Consider the following 17,808-nt stretch of genomic DNA (forward strand, 5'->3'; position numbering starts at 1 on the left):
CTAATCAAATATCCCCTTCCAAGTCAATTACCATTACTCGATGTCAAATGTCTGGCAAATTGCGCAGATCTTTAAATATTACAAGTCTTGAAGATTCAGAATCAGCGGGGCAGCTGCCCCGGGACCCAGACTGGAGCCTTCCTGAACTGGCCTGGTTCTTGCTCGCTCTGTTTGGATGATACCAAGTGGTTCAACGCAGCATAGCAGGGGAGCGGCCAAGGTCTCAGAGGAGTAGAAAATTGCCCTACTTCTAGAAGCCTTATGAGTAATAGGGTAAGGTACATAGCAAAGAATACAGAGCAGAGTTTAAACGCGGCTACGAGGAACTTTGTGAGTGGCTGCTGGTAAAGGATGTGGTTTTCTCCCCTCCCGCACGTTCCCTTCCTGGCCGCCGAAATGGAACATCCCAAACAGTCTTTCTCTCTGGCTTGGCTTAGCTGTGCGGCAGGATGGGACCTGGGCTTCTGTGTTGAGGTAACTTCCTTTGCGAGGAAGAAGAGGGCATGGCGTTCTTTGTATCACTGGGACAAGGTGTATTCTGAATTTTGAACCGCTCTTTCCTTCCTGGCTTACTGTTGATCAGGATTCGTTGGATTCCTCAGTACTGGGTAGGCAGAGTTGACGCCAGCGAGCATTTGGAACAGTGTGATTACACTTTTTCAGATTGGGGGTTGCTGTTGCTGTTGGTTTTGTTTGTTTGGTTGGTTTGGTTTTTTTAAGGGGAGAAGGGGAAAGGGAGATGCCTGGGAGAACCAAACGTGATCTACGTCCATGCTCACAGTATTGGACTGAAGTCTTTCCTCGCTTCTGAACTGAAACCAACTTGGCTCACGCTGAATGTTCTCGTGCCTTGTCCAGACCCTCATCTGGTCCAGTTTATTTACATCCCACGTCCTGGGAAGCAGGAAGTAGCGATCCTCTGCCTTTTACTCTCCACGTGTTTGTGGTAGAATATTGACTCTTATTTTTATTTGTTCTGAAAATCATATAAGCAGTTGTCACAAAGGGGGAATTTGTATTATGTCGTCCATGATGTAGGTCTACGATTACTTAAGCTGTCCCTTGATCTTAATCCTGAACGCTGAGCACACAGAGTCTTATTTTGAGACCGTGATAATTGAATAGTCATCTTAAAACATTGTTGCAACTCTGATTTTACCTGGGTGACAGGTAAGGGTAAAGGAGGTCAGGGGAGAAAGTGGCAGTAAGCGTATTATGTTATTAGAAAGTTTAAAGATCCTTTTTTTTTTTTTTTAACAATTGTATTAAGGTTAACATTTTATGGCTGTTGCGACTTAATTTTGATCGATACACATTCAGGGCAGTGATTGGTAATGAAATGAACTATATGTGACAGTTAACACTTAGAAATAACGAATCAGAAGACAGGCAGCTACCAGGTCGCAAATTTACAAGTCCTTTTCTGTAATGTTTTACATTTTACATTAAGTATTGCGTCTAACTTAATAAGTATACGTATTACCATTTGGAAGGATAGTAATAATATTATTTTCCATTGAGAAATGAAATCCGAGTAGCATTTAAGTAGTACGGTTTTCAGACTTTGTCAACAGTTTGTCAGTGTTAAATATTAGGGACTTCCTGCAGGATCAAAAGTAGAAGGCGGTCCGGGTCATTGAGAGAGATCCATTTTGTTCATGCTCCATATCCAAATTAATAATAGTGTAGTGTATACCTTTTGATAGTGTCACTTATGATTTTTCTGTCTTTTCCTTCTATGTTATAATTTCTGTAGAGAGGTGACTTGCTGTCTCATTTCCTGACAGCCCTGTAGACTAATATCTGCATAATGAAAGCCCTTTTGATTATGGGGTAATACACTACCGAGCTGTCATGAAGATCTTAAGACTTTCCTTGATCCTGTTCTATAATCCTGGAATATGTTATTTGCTGACTTTGAGGGAGGGGAAGCTGTGTCACCTGATGCAGAGCTGTCATAAAAACATCCAAGATCCTCTTTGCTTTCAATTTAGCAGCGGGAAGGATGGCTCAGTTGTGCCACAAAATTATTTCTTCCTGGTACACATGGAGTTTGTACCAGAATATTGCACGCAGTTGATTCGCTGATCATCTGTCCACGCCTGATTTGTGAATTTCTCTGCTCACTGCTCCTTATTTTTTCCCCTCCAGTTGCTTCTGTCCTCACTAGGCAGTTGAAAGAAAAGCGAGAAAGCTCAGTGACTTTGTTGCTGTTCAACAGTAAAAATTTGCAAAAGGAATACTTTTTAACTAGTTTTAAACCTGTTACATCTTTTTGAATCAGATATCGAGATGGGCTTTATTATTTTGTCTACTTGACTGATTCTGAATTTATCCCACACCGGTACACTGCATTCTAAAAGCAAGGCTTCGATTTGTTCTGGGTATTACCTGGTAACCAGTCATTGAAGAACATTAGGGAACTCTGAAGGGAAGGCCGTCCGTAATCTCTTTGAAGGCCAGTTGGTCTGATACATAGGGAAAAGAAGGAAGAATCAGCCAATTAGAGGATCCTTTTTTATTTCTCGAAACACCAACAATAAAGTGCAAATCTGAATTCTGAAGAGCAGCCATAATTAATTGAAGGAGAGAAAAAACTAACTAAATAAATAAAACTTCTGCCTATAATATTCCAAATAATAAATGTCCGGCATGGTGAATTAAGTCTTAAATCAGCCACTTGATCTCTTTATTGTCAATGATTAGAAGTCATTAGGTCATAACAGACTTTCCCAAATTGTAATAAATAAAAAGAGAAACAGTTAGGATTGTGTTCAGACCTGGCTCTGCTGTTAACAGTCATGTGGCCTTGAGTCAGTCATTTCTCTCTAGGTCTAGCTTTCCTCACCTGTAAACGGAGGGCTTGAACTTCATGACCTTTAATGACCGTCAACAGTTCCATAGTCTTTCTGGCATGCGCTTCCTAAGTGACAAAGTTGAAGGTTATGATAGTTTAATGACTGAAAGTAGCGTATGAATTTCATGCAAATCTAGGTGGAACAGGATTTAATATTGAATAGCTTTTAAAAGGAATCTAACCAAAAAAATCAATCACATTAAGTCAGCCGAGCGAAGGCTTTGCCTCTTTTCTATTTGAGATAGGCCTAAAAAATATTATGTTTAGGAAGCAGTTGTTTAAACTTAGCCTCGTGAAACGTTTCTGTTTTCGGTGCTTGGACCACGGGCCTCTTCAGCCGTGGGAATGGTTTGATGGGGTCTATGAACCCATTAGGACCAAGCGTTCCAGTTAGGTAATAGATACGTCATTTGTGTACGCACGATTATCCTCCCAAAGCACATGGTTGCTGATGTAATGCAATTAAAGTACATTCAAAGGTGTTGCCTTTTATTATCCAGGTTTTGTCATAGTCGTTGTTTTACTTATAGATTTCACTGGAGTGGGGGTTGGGGGCTTCAGTTGTTATCATGACGGGAGCTTCTCTGAAATATTGATGTCAAAGTAGTAGGTCTTAATAATTACAAAAGGTTATGAAACACTGCTCTAGAGAACTTCTCTAATTGTTGTGCTTGAACCTCCTACGGATAGCACGGTCCCCATGACCAAGGGGAACGTAACATAAAAAGGCATTTAATAGAGGAAATAGTGGCGGGGGCGGGATGAGGGGACAGAGGAGCGAGGAGTCACTTAACCCCATCCTAGATTATTTCCACCAAATAGCATTTTGAAATTTTGTCTCTGACGTCTGAAGCCGTCTTTTTGCCCTTTGAAGAAGGACCAGAAGTACTCTTTAGGAGACATCTTGCCCAATGCCAGGGGGCAGGCAGAGCCATATGGTGAAGGCGTGCACCCCGGGGTTGGGTAACGCTGTGCCCTTGTGAGGAGGGGGAGCTAGCCTTCTTTAAGCCACGTGGTTTGTGGAAGTGTCTTACGCCTTAGCTTCCGCTTGTGTCCCAGTTCTGTACACATTTGGGTATATTCCAGGTACCAGGCAGTAGTGTAGAGCAAAGGACACATTTGATGCCGGTCTTTACTTTTCCTTTTTGAGGCAGACCGGGATATTCTGTAAAAGAAGCAGTTCCAAGTGAAGGGGCACGCACTTCTGACTTTTATTCTATGCCCCGTCTGAGAGTTATCACTAGATCCTTACAATAACCTTTGACGTGAGTTTTACACCTGAAGAAGTCCAAGTTCAGAGAGCTGCAACAGTTTCTATAGAGTCGATCAGCTAACTGGTACCTAGCAGATCAAGATAGGAACACACAGCCTCAGGCTTCTGGTTCAATAGCTTAGGTATTTTATTGTCTAGCTTTTCAGAGGAAAACAAGCATAAAAGAATCTTAAACCTTTTTGTCTTGGTGTGCTTTAGACAGAATAGGCATTAAAGTTTCTTAATTTCTGTTTGGGAGATGGGGTACAGAATTTTAGATCTGTATTTTATCATCCTCTTTCATAGAAGGTTCAGATCTCACACGGGCTGGTGTCTTATAGACAGCGCCTTACTGGGGCTGGAGGTCAAAATAGAATCACCAAGGAAACTTTTCCAAGCTGGCTTACTCTTGTCCCCAATTCTGATTCACCGGGTCTGTCATGAGCCTTAAGCACGTGTGTTGCCGAGGTGATTCAGATACATTGCTCTTCCTCCCCACCCAGCCTCCACCCCGCCTTCACTTCCGGTGTATATGTGAAGTCTAACGCTGTGGGAGGCCATTTACACGACAGTTACCTATCAGGCCATCTACTCTGTGCCAGGCACTATTTTAGGCTGTTGATATATATCAGAGAATAAAACACGAAGACCCCTGGCCTCATACAGCTTCTTCTCCAAATAATTAAAAAAATATCTTTGAGCAGCCTGTTAATTATTTAGTTTTGAGAGTTAACAAATGAGAGGAAGACTCAGCACCTTGAGTCTCAATGAAGAAAATAGGAACTGGACCTTCTGAGAAATAACTGATGGTGAAATCAGATCAGGTATGAAATTTCAGCGCGTTCTTCGCTAAAGTTCCGTAGAGTCACAGCATGTATCTGAAATAAGTGATTAGAGTTGATGATCGGTATGTGCATAGAAAGCCAGCTAGTGACTTTGCAGATTGCCTTTTGGGGTTTGGACTTGAGAACCCAGTTTTAAGAGCGGCTTATTTCTGTTCTCTCTAAAGTTCTTAATCATTTGCAAACAACTTAGCTTACGGTCCCTAGAAGGTTCATGAGTTTGTCTTGATCTTTTATGTTCATGTCAGTCAGAGAGCCATTTCTCAAGATCATTTTTACCTTGAGACCAGTTTTACAATTCTAGATGTTTATTCACCGGTTCTTTTAAAACGTTCCTCTTGAAACATGCTGCTTTTAATCAACCTTTTTTCAAGGTAGGAGAGTTTTAATTCACTGCCTTGGCTTTTTTCCTAGATGACTTAAAGCATTTCTACTACCTATTGGCTGATCTTCTATTTTTCTTGCAGTTATATTATTATTATTATTTTTAAACTGGCTTTGGCTGGTTTCATTTAGACAAAAACAATACCTAGTTTTTTTAAAGCTTAAAAAAATCACCATTAATCACTGGTATCATAACATCCTCTTAAGGCAAGTTATCTTGTTGCTGTGTCCTCTAAATGCAGCATCCAGAGTCACAAGTCCTCGGGCAGGGATAAAAATAGCCTCCCCGCTTGCCGGTTTGTTGTTAGGTTTACTGGCAGTAGGAATCTTTTGAATTCCTTAATTAGGTCAGCTCTTTGCTAGTTTCTCTTTTAGACATTCCCTTCTGCCTGAAGTTCGAAGATGCTTTGAGATCTCGCAACTGCGCACCTGCCCTGGGTCATAGCCTAAGCAATCCTTCTTTTATATGAAACCTCCCACCATCTGTAGGAACCTGTCCCACTGACTTTATCTTATAGATAAATGTCATTTTCTTGTCCTACTATTACAGCCTGCTTTTTATCTATCATATCACAACTGAAAAATTAAATTCGAGCTTTTGGTATAAAAAGAAGATCCTTCCAGGCTTTTTTAAAAGGAACAATTTTAAGTTGAATTTTCAAAGTGTTCATCTCCTAAAATACTTTTGCTGCTTTGTAGACTATTATAAAAGTAAGGAGGTAGGTTTTTTTTCTCTTCTCTCCCCCAGAGAAGAATTATATCCCTGTTTGTAATCAAGAACACTAGCAAACTCTCATTTCTCTGAAGCTTGAAAATCCCCCAGATGGCCACTCCCTTCTCCAAGGTTCCAGTTTGGGTCTTATTTGGCTAAAAGGAATTCTTCCTCTTTATCTCTCTCACAAGTGGAAAATCGTTGGTTATCTCTGCCTTATAGTCGGAGAAGGGAAAAGGAATTGATATTAATTGAGCACCTACTCTATACCGGGGATTTTTCTGGACATTCTGCAAAAATTGTCTCATGAATTTCTCATAACAGCCTTGTGAAGTAAATGGAAATTTCCCTGTTTTACTGAGGTTCAAAGAAGCTAAGTAATTTGACGTAGGTCACAGATGGCTTTGGCCTGACTCCCTACCCTTGTCACTGCCTGCTCCATGGCAGAGACGCTACCAGTCGCTGGCTTTGCCTCATTTGTCCGTTCAACAGCTATTATATTGAGCACCCCTCCCTGCTCCAAGCTCTGGGATGTAAGACCCCAAAATCTGTCCTCGAAGATCTGATTGTCCTGGAGCAAGAGCTGGTTGAAAAATAGGTAATTTCAGTACAGTGTGATAAGTGTCAGGTGTGTTCTATGGAGCACGCGGCTTGATGTAGGGAAGACATCCCATGGGAGGTGAGGCCTAAGAGAGAAGCTACCTGGATTCATGTGTTTTTATAAGGCCCGGCTTTTAAACTGAAAGCCAGTTCTGTCCCAGAGACGGTTTCGTTTGGCCTAAACGCTCTGTTTATTCATTTAAATGGCTTTTCGGGAAGGGGGACAAGACTCTCTGGTTCATGTCAGTCCCACCAGTTCCTTCTCCGTGATAGTGCATGCAGACGTCTTCACTGGAAGTCGCTGTATCACAGATAGGTCAGGAGGTAGAAGAAGATTATGGAGTTTGGCTTGGGGAATTATTCTTAGATCAATAGAATCAATTATTAAAAATAGTTCTCTTTATATCATTCAGTGGCAGAATGTATGGAACACATTTTTATTAGTTCATATTGATATGTGTTCTGCGTCTGTATCAGCATAAAGTTGGTATTCAAAAACTGAATTTATTATGCGTTTCTTGAGTTTCGCTATGCATCGTCTAGGTCTCCACAGTGCCACCTAGCGGAAAGGTGGGTGGTGCTGCTCCTTGAAAAAATGATGGCGGAATGGCTTTGACATATGTAGATATGAACTAAATAAAATTAGCAGGAGCAGAGGTGTTAGGAGCACTTCTAGTTAGATGACAACAGCAAATGCATGTGGATGTGTAAATACGCGTGTGTCGTGTGTGTAAATCTTTGATCTACCTTAGAAATGGGCTTAAGCCCATACTTATCCTTTTCCTATTAGAAATTTTTAATGATGTCCACTGAAGACCCCTCTTTTTCCTTGGAGTATCTAAGTTGTTACAGTGTGAGTCAATAAAGGAACTAATTTCATACTACTTATCACTTTATAGGACCGCACGGCTATATTTTGGAAAGCCATGTGGAGTTATCAAGTTATCACCTATTGCCATTCCTTGGCCTATAGCATGTCACCAACAATGCTGGCGTGACTGAAAAAGGGAAGGTCACAGCATGAAATCTAATAGCACCGTAGGGCACCTGATATTTTTTGGCGTTTGTGTGTTTGCAATGGCAACATTGATTGTATTATTTCCTGGAGAATTATCAGTAGCAATAATACCTGGGTTACTTTTTAGAAAGCAACTTTTATCTTTTTATCTAATTTTGAAAGTAATACATACATATACTGCTAATATATTAGAGTATTTCTTTCTAGTCTTTTGTCCTTTCATCTCATTGACTAGGTTATTTTACTTAGTGTCTTAAAAGAATACGATAGTACATTCTGTTCCTTTTGAGCACCTCCTCCCCCAGCATTTCTTAGTTGGGTTGGTAAATATTGGTTCTCTCCAACTTGCAAATGCCTAGCATAGAATTGCCTAGTTGGAGTGTGGCTTTTTTCTGGGCTGTAGAATTTGGTAGTGTAGTTCCCCAGAGTCCCACTGTATTAGTTGCCTATATTTGGCAAGGTTGAGTCATGTCACCAAATATAGTCTATGCCTTCTGCATGATGTATGCCAGGCTTCTGGCTCCAAAGGCCACGGCCGGCCTCTGGAGGCAATTTCTTTCCTGTCGTGGTGTCCCTTAAGATTAAGACTGCTGATCAGGCAGTAGTTCTTCATCTTCATAACACCGTCAATACCAAGAGCCTTCAAAGATTGAATTTTCTCCACCAAATAGATTCACTCGCCTGAAACCCTAATGGCCTCCTCCTCTCTTGAGGAATTCGATTCTAAATGTTCCAAAACCAAGGTTATGTTTATAGATAGATGAGTTATCCAAAAAAAAAAAAAAACTAACAAAGCAAAACCGACAAACACTGGGTTATAGCGATATTTAGATAGATCAGTTATTTTTATTTTACTTCACTTTATTCGTTTGTAAAATGCCGGTGTTTAAAGTTCAATGGAATGAACTTACTGAATGCTTATCTGGTGCCCAAACATGAAAGTCAAGGTACTAGGTAAAACAACAAACAACAACAACAACCTCTAGTTCTTAAAAGGGGCTGTCGTGTAAGAGAGACAGAGAAAGTTAGGCAGTAGCCAAAATGGTTACCTAAGTCAGCCAGGTGTGCAACACAGCTAGAAATAAAATTCGGCGAGTTTATCTAAGAAAGAGGAGGCGAGGGATGGGTTTCCTTTTTTGGGAACTGTGTCCTGTAAATTGGCGAATCTGGAAAAGACATAAAGATTCAAAAAATACCCTCCAGGGGGAAGAAAGAAAGAGGGCCGCCATCTCAGATGACGGAGGGGATTGTGGGTATTTTAGCTGCAGATTGGAAGATGCAGAAATGCCAGTGTAAGCTGGCATCCACAGAGCAGCAGAACACTAGGGCAGGAGTGGAAGGAGGAGGGATGGTACAGGCAGAATGAGAAGGGCTCCGAGGAGAATTGAAAGTCCCATGGCTTTTGGAAGATTTCCACAAAGGAAGTGATACGTGTTATCTAAGATAGATGTCATGAATGGATGACCAGATATTTTAATTATAGAAAAAATTCACGGAAGGATAGGGCACACAGGCTATGGATATATTCAGAAAGTTAAAAAAAAGATTTTTTTTTTTTATATCATACTCTGCTTATATTTTAAAATTGAAGTAAAAAAAAAAAAATTGAAGTAGAATGCATGACTGCTTCATAAAATGTCACAGAGGTATGTGCTACTCAGAAGCCAAAATTGATTCTAGCTTGACAGGGCTCATGAGACCTGGTCAGAAAATTAAAAACAAGTATCAGTTTTCAGAGTTAAACCATGAACCTCGCCAACGATTCCTCAGTGCCCTATTGTCTTAGCTGAAGGCTAGAATTACTGTATTCAAGAGTCTGAAGAGCAGAAAAAATGCCAGAGGTCACCTTGGGGGGCGTGGGGGTGGGACCTCTTTAAGAGGTGTTCTCAGAGGCACACTGAGAACTGAATTAAGGGACACTTTTATGCCTGTCAAATTGAAATATACTTCTCTCTCTCTCTCCTTAAAAGATGAGTTTCTGATGAGATGGAACTTGATTTAAACTGGTTAAACTGGGCCATCTCGTTTGGTAATTTGTCTTTCAATTCTCATTGTTAATCATCTGTCTTTGGCATCAAAGAAGAGGGACTATAGTTCATGTGAAACAGCCATGATTTCAACAGGAATGTTAGCATTAAAATTATTAGACTATATGAAGATGTATTTAAAAAAAAAAAAGTTTCCTCTTGACTTCAGTTAATATAGTTAAAATTTTTGTTTCTGTATTGACTTACATCATCTTTTTAAAAAATGTTTTATGACAAATAGAAATGGTATGTGTGAGGGCTCTGTTACTTAACTTACTAGGGAGTTTTACAGTCATAAAATGTATGCTACGTTCCATTACAGAAAATCAGCTGCTACTTTAAGTTAAGTGATTCAGAGAAAGTACTCGACCCCTCCTAGGTTTTTCACAGTTAAAGTCATGTTCTTGTTCCAGCATCTGAGGTCTATGCTTTAAAAAATAAATAAATAAATACACTTGTGACAGGTCATACGATCAGGGCTTGTCGTTAAAGCAGTTCGGACGGAATTCAGTAGATTTGGACACTTGGCTGTGTGCATTAGCATGAAATAATGAAGCCAATGTTTAGGAAGAAATCAAAATTAAAAAGTTATTTTTTTACCCCTCCTTCCCCATCTCCATTCCTACCTCCACTCCCTAAATAGGAACCAGCTGAAATTTTAAGGTGACTAGTTAATAAAAATAAAACCAATCCTGTATTTGACGTTAAATTGTAGGAAAATCATGAGATTAAGACTTCGTTTCATATCAGACTCCAGGTTTTGGATTTGGATTAGTTAAAGCTATTAGCAATAGAGAATAATGTCTCTTTTCATGGCATGAGTTCATTTCTGTGGAGACTGTTTCAAAGAAGCGGGATTTTGAGGGATTGAACGGTAGTCGAGGCCTTTCTAGAGTCGTCAGTCTGTAGCTATCGGATTGATAGGACCACGTGTTAGCTCTGGTTCCCAGAGTGCTCAGTGGAGCTACGTGGAGTCTCACCTGGCATCTTGCAAGGCTTTTGCAAGGCGTTCGAGAACCTCTGCTAACCTATCAGCATAGCCTTGGAGAGTCTACTGTAGTTGGTTCAGTGGGATCGGGGCTTAGACCACTGTTTCCTAATGGGATGTTAGTAATTCTGAGTCAATTTTAAATTCTCACACAACCCTGATTTATACAGTGCTGGACTATGATAGATAACTAACAGTCCAGTTCCCCTAACCGTTCCTTAGGTGAGCATGGTGTGCGTTCAGTAAGAATTTGTTGTCTAGATACCTCAATTTACATAAATTCTTCCCAAACGGAAATGGCACGCCTTCTAAATGGAGAAATCCCAGTGCCATTTCCCCCCTTCATTTGTGGTTACCAGCTTTCAGAAGGTGTTGCATCCTCCAAAAATTTTAGTACCTTCACAAATTCTTTTTTGGTGGGCATCGCGGGTGCCTGTTTTAGGTTCAAAATGAGATTTTGAACCACTTAAAAATTCAAAGGAAACTAACCCGGCGTTTATTGAGTGCCTGCTACGCTCTGGGCATTTTGCTATATGTTTTGATATTTTCTGGCATGCGTAAGTACAATGATCTGTTTGTCTGTGCTAATTCACCCAAATGCAAATTTAAACCCTTTAGCGTGTTTGTACGTGTAGACATAAGCCTGGCAATTCTGTTCTAAATCATATAGAAAAATATCGCTGCTAATTACATACTCCTAAAAAAAAAAAAAAAAAACTACACATGAAAAAAATTTTATCACATGTACGGAGTAAAAAAAAAATGTGAAAATTGTTATTATGAGTTAGTATTAGAACATGATGGTCTAAAGAAAATTACTTTGGATAAGGACTTGGAAATTAGAATGAGCGAATAGTTCAATATGAGGGAAATTTTATTTTCCCACTTTCAAACTGTCAATTTTTTGAATGTTTGTGAATATGCTGATTGATATGTCCTCTGACTCATTGTGTTCACTAGCACGACAAAGTTTTGTCCCATAATAGAGCTTTTTAAATACCTTACCTACGAAAACAGTTCAGTTTTGTTATTGAATACGCGGAAACCATCCATGAAAAAAATAAATTTAGTAACGGCCTTCTTTTACCTTCAGGTCGTCTAAACTATTCATATCCAGGATCCGATAGCTCTCTGCTTATTAATGGTAAGTGATAATCGATATACCCTAGCGAAGTTCACAGAACCGAAACAAGTTAGCACTAGGAGAGAAAATACAGTAGTTATGCTTCAACAAGTGGAGAAACGAGGTTACTTTGTTCAGTAATAATAATTGCAAGTTGTCATTAACCTATCAGCATATGATAGATTAATAATTGACTATGAATCATTTTCTCCCAAATTGTGGCAAGAACTTTTTTTAAGCTTTGAGAGCCCACCGATTCTCCGAAATTGGTGACCATGGGGATAAATGAGTATCCCATAATGATACTTGAAGGATGGCTTAATCTAACTTTAGCTTCTGTAGAGTGACCTTTGAGATGTCAACAGGAAAGTCATTTCTGTGTAGTTGGAAAAATGTTTCAGGACAAAGGGAGGGTAGACAGAGATCTAAAACCAGAAAAAGCAGCCTGAGACCACAGGGCTTGACATTGCAAAGGACAAGGTCATTCTCTGTGAGCTGTCTAATGAGAACCAGAAAAAGGAAGTTTTACCGGCCTTTATAGTGTCTTCAGTGAAGTCCTCGCCTGTCCTAAATATTACCAGTGTGCTGTTGAGTTCTTGTCTTATGAGCATATGCCGAAGCAAACTAAATTTCACAGAGAAAGAGGAGACAGCTATGCAGAGAAGGAATTAAAGGATGAAAAAAATATCTCTTTGATAGTCCTATAGTTTAAAATAATTGAGTGGAATGCAGAGGTCTCATTTACTTCTTTTCTACTCATTTACTTTTGAGTGGATTTCAAATTCGTGTGTTCACGATGCCTTCCTTTTCCCAAAACACAGTTGAAGTCCCACCACTTCTAAGAAGTGGTCTTGACTAAATAGCTATATTCTCATCGTTCCAAAAACAAAGCAAAACCCTTCCGCTCCTTGTCTCTGGTATATTGTGAATGGGAAATCAAAAGTTATCTTTATGACTGGACCTCTTATGGGCTAGTTTTTGAAATCAGTGGAACACAGGATTGTCGCGCCAGGAAAAAGTGAGGAGATTTGATTTATGGGGGTGGCTGTGGGTGCATTAGATCCTCTGGAGGTTGTGTGGTTTATCAAAACCTCACTTGTTCATTGGACTTTGATCTTTTCACGCTACCGCTGCCAGAAATAACGCCAAAAGATAATATTTCAGCATAAATATGTGTAGACTGTAAACCAAACCCCGTGGTGACGGTGGCGTCGCGATAAGGGGAAAAAAATATAAGGCTTGCCATTGTAGCAGGATTTTAGCTTTTCCTGTGGAACAAGATTTAGAGTCAGATCTGTGTGATGAAAATTGCAGTGCACCGAGGTTTGAGGTAATGCTGCGTGGTCTTAGGCAAAGTGATCAACTCTTCTTTGTCCCAGTTTGCTCATGAAGTCGCTAAATTAGATCAGTTAATTTTGTTGAGGTGAGAAAAATAAACACTCTCCAGTGGGTTTTCCTTAAAGCTAAATTCACTTCATAAAAAAAAAAATTTACTATTATGAGATTGTTTTTCCTTTTTTGCCCCCTGTAAATATTCTCTTTTATGAATAGATTAGATTTTAATAACCCTGACTTGGCAAAGAAAAAATAAAGGTAACTTGTCCCCCCAAATGTTTATGTTTTGAAATTTGATTGGTCTGTAGATTCTAGAAGGGACTAGATAGTTTTTACTGTTGCATATATGAACATTTTGTTATAAAGGTTTACTGGCTTTAATTCACATTGTCTTAAACTGGAAGATAGGAAGATAAAGAAAGAATAAAGAGATATCAGAGAAATTTGTTGACTCCTCTAGCAAGACCCCAGAGTGTGGGGTTACAACCTCCATGGTCTCGGACCTAGTATTCTTGATTTAGGGCCTCAGAACTTGATTTTGTCAGATTTGATAAAGCGTTAGTTCCTAATAACCAACCAACTAGGACCAGATGTCAATTTATGCATTTGTAACGGGGAATAAAGCTCCTGGGTAGACCAGATGTTGAAGCTGACGGATAGACTTATTCTTTTTGCAATAGCAAAGTCTAGATTACAACAGAAGATTGATTAAAAATTATGAAATTAAAATAAATTGGGGGTGGAGGAGTGTCAAGATAAATTCTTAGTCACCTTGGTTTAGGAGTAGACATAGCTCATTCTGTTTAGTCAAATTTATGAAACATCTTCTGTGGTAATTATTTCTATAGACATCTCATTAATTAATCTCATTCATGTACTGATTCTTAATAGCTTTGTTCTTATTTTAGCTCAGGTTTTGGGAGTACCCATATTGCAAATCTAGTGTAATACATTAATTGTGCTTAATGAAGGTAAATTCAAAAATTACCAAATACTACCCATCCCATAGGTTTGGGTGAAGATGAAATGCATGCAAATCATTTAGCATAGCACCTGGCACATAATCAAATTAAAATAGTGTCATTTTTTTGTTGTCGTTGTTGTTGTTAGAATGGTTAGTGCTAAATTTTTATTAGGAAGGAAACACAAAACAAAAATTAAGATGAATTTGTAAAAATTATCTGTGGTTGAACATACTTTGTCTGTTATCAAGATAGCCAAAGTAATACTTTATTTACTTTTAAATGCAGTCCAGGCCCTTTGCATCTTAATCCATGCCACCTTTTCTTAAAACCGAAAATAGAAACCTAATACATCGTGTTGCTTTATATTCATTAGTCAATTTTAAGACTTTAAGGAACTATAAGGAGCCTTTCCTGTCCAACATAAATAGTGTATTCAGGCTTTAAAATCCTTTAGAAAGGTGTTGATATAGCTATTCTACTTTGTTTCAGCTATAACTTCCAGAGCTTTTTCTTCCAAGCCTCTTTTGAGTTGAAAGCCATTTCTTGTTTTGCTTGGATACGAAGATAGAAGAACTGTTTATTCTCTTTCTTACATGAACATTTGAATGTCGACTGCGATTGCATAACGTGTTTTGAAATTTTTAAGCAATCACAAAGGTTTTTGGAAAGAAGTGGGGTTTAAATCCGAAATAGATAAAAATAAAGATTCAGAGTAGTCTACCAGCTTCATCAGTTTATGTTGGAATGATATTGGAATTTGCATGTACAAAGATGAGAAGGGCTGACTCGGTAGGTTAGTCAAATTACATTGTTTTTTTTTGTTGTTGTTGTTGGGGGGTGCATTCTCATTCATCAGTTCTCATACTATGCAGTGATCTCTATGTACCACGTCTTTTAAAGACATTGCCAATATAATTCAACCAATAGTAGTTGATACCTGTGCTCAGAGTGTTGTAGTGTACATTCTATTCAGTTTATTGTTGAGTTATTAGTTGTAGAGATTTTTTTTTGAGGGGGAATCCTTATCCTGAATGTGTGTGTGTGTGTGTGTGTGGTGTGTGTGTATGCAGTGTGTAAACTTTCTAGCTACTATTTGGATGCTGTATTCCTTTGCTAGGACTGGCATAGCAGGTACCACAGACTGGGTGAAATTTATTTCCTGTCCTGCAGGCTGGCAATCTGAGTCGATTCTTCCGAGGTCACTTTCCTTGGCTTGTACATGTCTGTCTTCTGTCTGTGTCTCCATATGACTTTCCTCAGTACATGTCTGTGTCCTAATCTCTTCTTATGAAGACATCAGTCATTTTGGATTTGGGCCCACCCCATTGACCTCGTTTAATCTTAATTATCTCTATAAAAACCCTCTCTCCAAATATAGTCACATTCTGAGGAACGGAGGGAGCAGTTAGGACGTCAGCATATGAATTTTGAGGATGGGAAGTGATTCATTCCATAATCTTATCTAATAGAAATATAGCTAGCTATTATATCCATTTTTTCGGATATGAAAGCAAGCCTGAAATGAACTCAGTTTCTCAGCTCAGTCAGAGAAGAGGGCGAAGCATATGAGAAGCTTACCTCACAGGTTCCTCTGGTGGGTCTTGGATTAGCTCTGAGATACACCCCAGAGTAAAACACTAATTTTCCCTTTACCTGGCTTGACGCTTTATTTTGTCTAAGAAAACTAAGATGTAGCCGCCACCACCTCTGTATAAACCTGCTTGTATGCTGTCGTTTTTTCTCCGACCTCCCAATCCGTTGCCTTAGCCTTCGGGATTCGCTGCGTCCAGAATGAACCTTGGGCAGGAAAAGTTATATCCTTTCCTCTGTGGAGATCTTTCACTTTGAAGCATCAAGTGAAAGATTTGCTCGTCTCAGAGGAGATTAGTAAGAGATCGTTGAGAGATTAGCATAGGACAGCATCTCTTAATTATAGTTCTTTGGCACGAAAGGAGGAAGATTGTTCACTTAAGGTTTGGGGTGGAGGGGAGAAATTTATGAGAAGAGAGGGTGTAATTTACCAAGGAGAAATATAGATGACAATCACTGAAAACCTATACAGTATGGTCCTAGTTGCTACAGTAAGGAACACATTGAAAGATCCTTTCGTAAAAAAGATGATGAGACAATATAACGTAAACTCTAAAGTGCTCTCCAATGGTTAGCCTCAGAATAGTAATGAAAAGCTGAGAGTAATCATTGAAGACCAACTCAAGAATATAGACTAGACTATGAGTTTACTTTTGAGAAAGGGAGAAAACGATTATTTGCTGAGCATCTAACTGTCCAATCATCATATATTCACATGGTGTCGTTTATTCTTTCATCAGATTTCCATTTTCATAAATGAGAAACTGAGGGTTAGGAATAGGCAGAAACTAGAGTTACGTTCTCTGCCCTTCTCTAAGATAGCACAGATAATAGTCTCACATTTATTGTACCTTCTCAACATTCTGTGAATATTGTACCAACAAGCTAGTGTAAACGCAAGCCAATGTGACATAGGAAATCCTAACTCTTAAGCATAAATCTAAAATAATTTTATGACAGCGAGTATATGAAATCAGAGGTTGATGTATACAGTCATTTAAAATGATTCTTTGCATCTTCATTGATTTGTGTGTCCCGGTCTCTGTGATGAGTGTCTGCGTTTTGGTTCCGCCATCTTTATTCTTTTGTTAACAGATGAACTCCTTTTAGCTTCCAGCCTTTGACAAATTTTTTTAAACGGATTTACGAATTTGACTAATTCCCCCCCACACTTTTTTTTTTTTTTTTAAGTCCTACTGGAACAATCGGCTATTTGATAACATCTTTTAATCTGAGCCCTCGCCCCTCGATTCTCCAAGCAGCATCACTATCTGCTTCTCAGCCAGGGATGCTGAGAGGTGGCGGAGAGCCTGAGGAGGCCCCATTAGCCTGGCTGGGATCAGTCTTTCATTGCCTATGAAAACCTAGGAAATTTCATCCCTCACAGCTCCAAGGCCTCTTCTGTATGGAATCGATTAGATGCCCTCTTGTAGGAAAGGATGCTTTTCTTTCATATGTCATTTGTTTTTAATATAAGCACCGAGAAGAAAATCAAGAAGTGTCCTTTAACAAATAATACGCAATGATATTACAATTTAAATGTACAAAAATGGATAAACAAGAAGTGAAATCCTTCCTTTCCCGTTCCATTTTCTCTCCCCAGAGATTCTTGTGGTGGCTTCTAGAAAAAAGACTTACGCATATTCCCACATATCTATTTATATTATTTTACTTTCAAATTTACACAATAAGAACCACGCAATACACACTTAGGCACCTCATGCAAGTACATCTTAGAGAGTAGCATCAGCACATGAATATGTGCCGTATTTTTTTAATGGCTGCATACTGCATATTTCCTATGAATATATCACTATTGTGGATGCTTTCTGAGTGTAACAAATGTTACAACAAATGAGAAAAAGATACTGATTAAGACATAAACATTTTTATTTTTATAATGAAATATATAGTATATATTTGTATATTTATAATAAAATATATATAGTATATTGAAAAAAGACCCGACGAGTCTTTTTGTACCTTCTTTGCAAGTCTAGCATCCCAGACTAGTGGAATATTTTATTAGAGGGAATTTAATGATGAATAGAGGGCATTTTTAAGCAATCTTGTAAAGACATTTTGGAAATAAAGTATTTCTTAATAGATCTAATG

At 38.9% G+C, this 17,808-nt stretch overlaps 1 protein-coding gene across 3 annotated transcripts in view; it reads left to right on the top strand.

Annotated features, from left to right (window-relative positions):
* Positions 1 to 17,808, top strand: part of CPEB4 (cytoplasmic polyadenylation element binding protein 4) — a 60,279-nt gene that overhangs the window by 24,346 nt on the left and 18,125 nt on the right. For 2 of the 3 annotated variants that reach the window (XM_039878272.1, XM_039878277.1), the window contains exon 3: positions 11,774 to 11,824. The exons of the other annotated variant lie outside the window; for it this stretch is intronic. In XM_039878272.1, the coding sequence (XP_039734206.1) occupies positions 11,774 to 11,824 (51 nt within the window). The remainder of the gene's footprint in view (positions 1 to 11,773; positions 11,825 to 17,808) is intronic. 3 annotated transcript variants of the gene reach the window in all.

Source organism: Pteropus medius, unplaced genomic scaffold (genome assembly GCF_902729225.1).
Source record: "Pteropus medius unplaced genomic scaffold, Ma_sr-lr_union100, whole genome shotgun sequence".
Lineage (NCBI taxonomy): Eukaryota > Metazoa > Chordata > Mammalia > Chiroptera > Pteropodidae > Pteropus > Pteropus medius.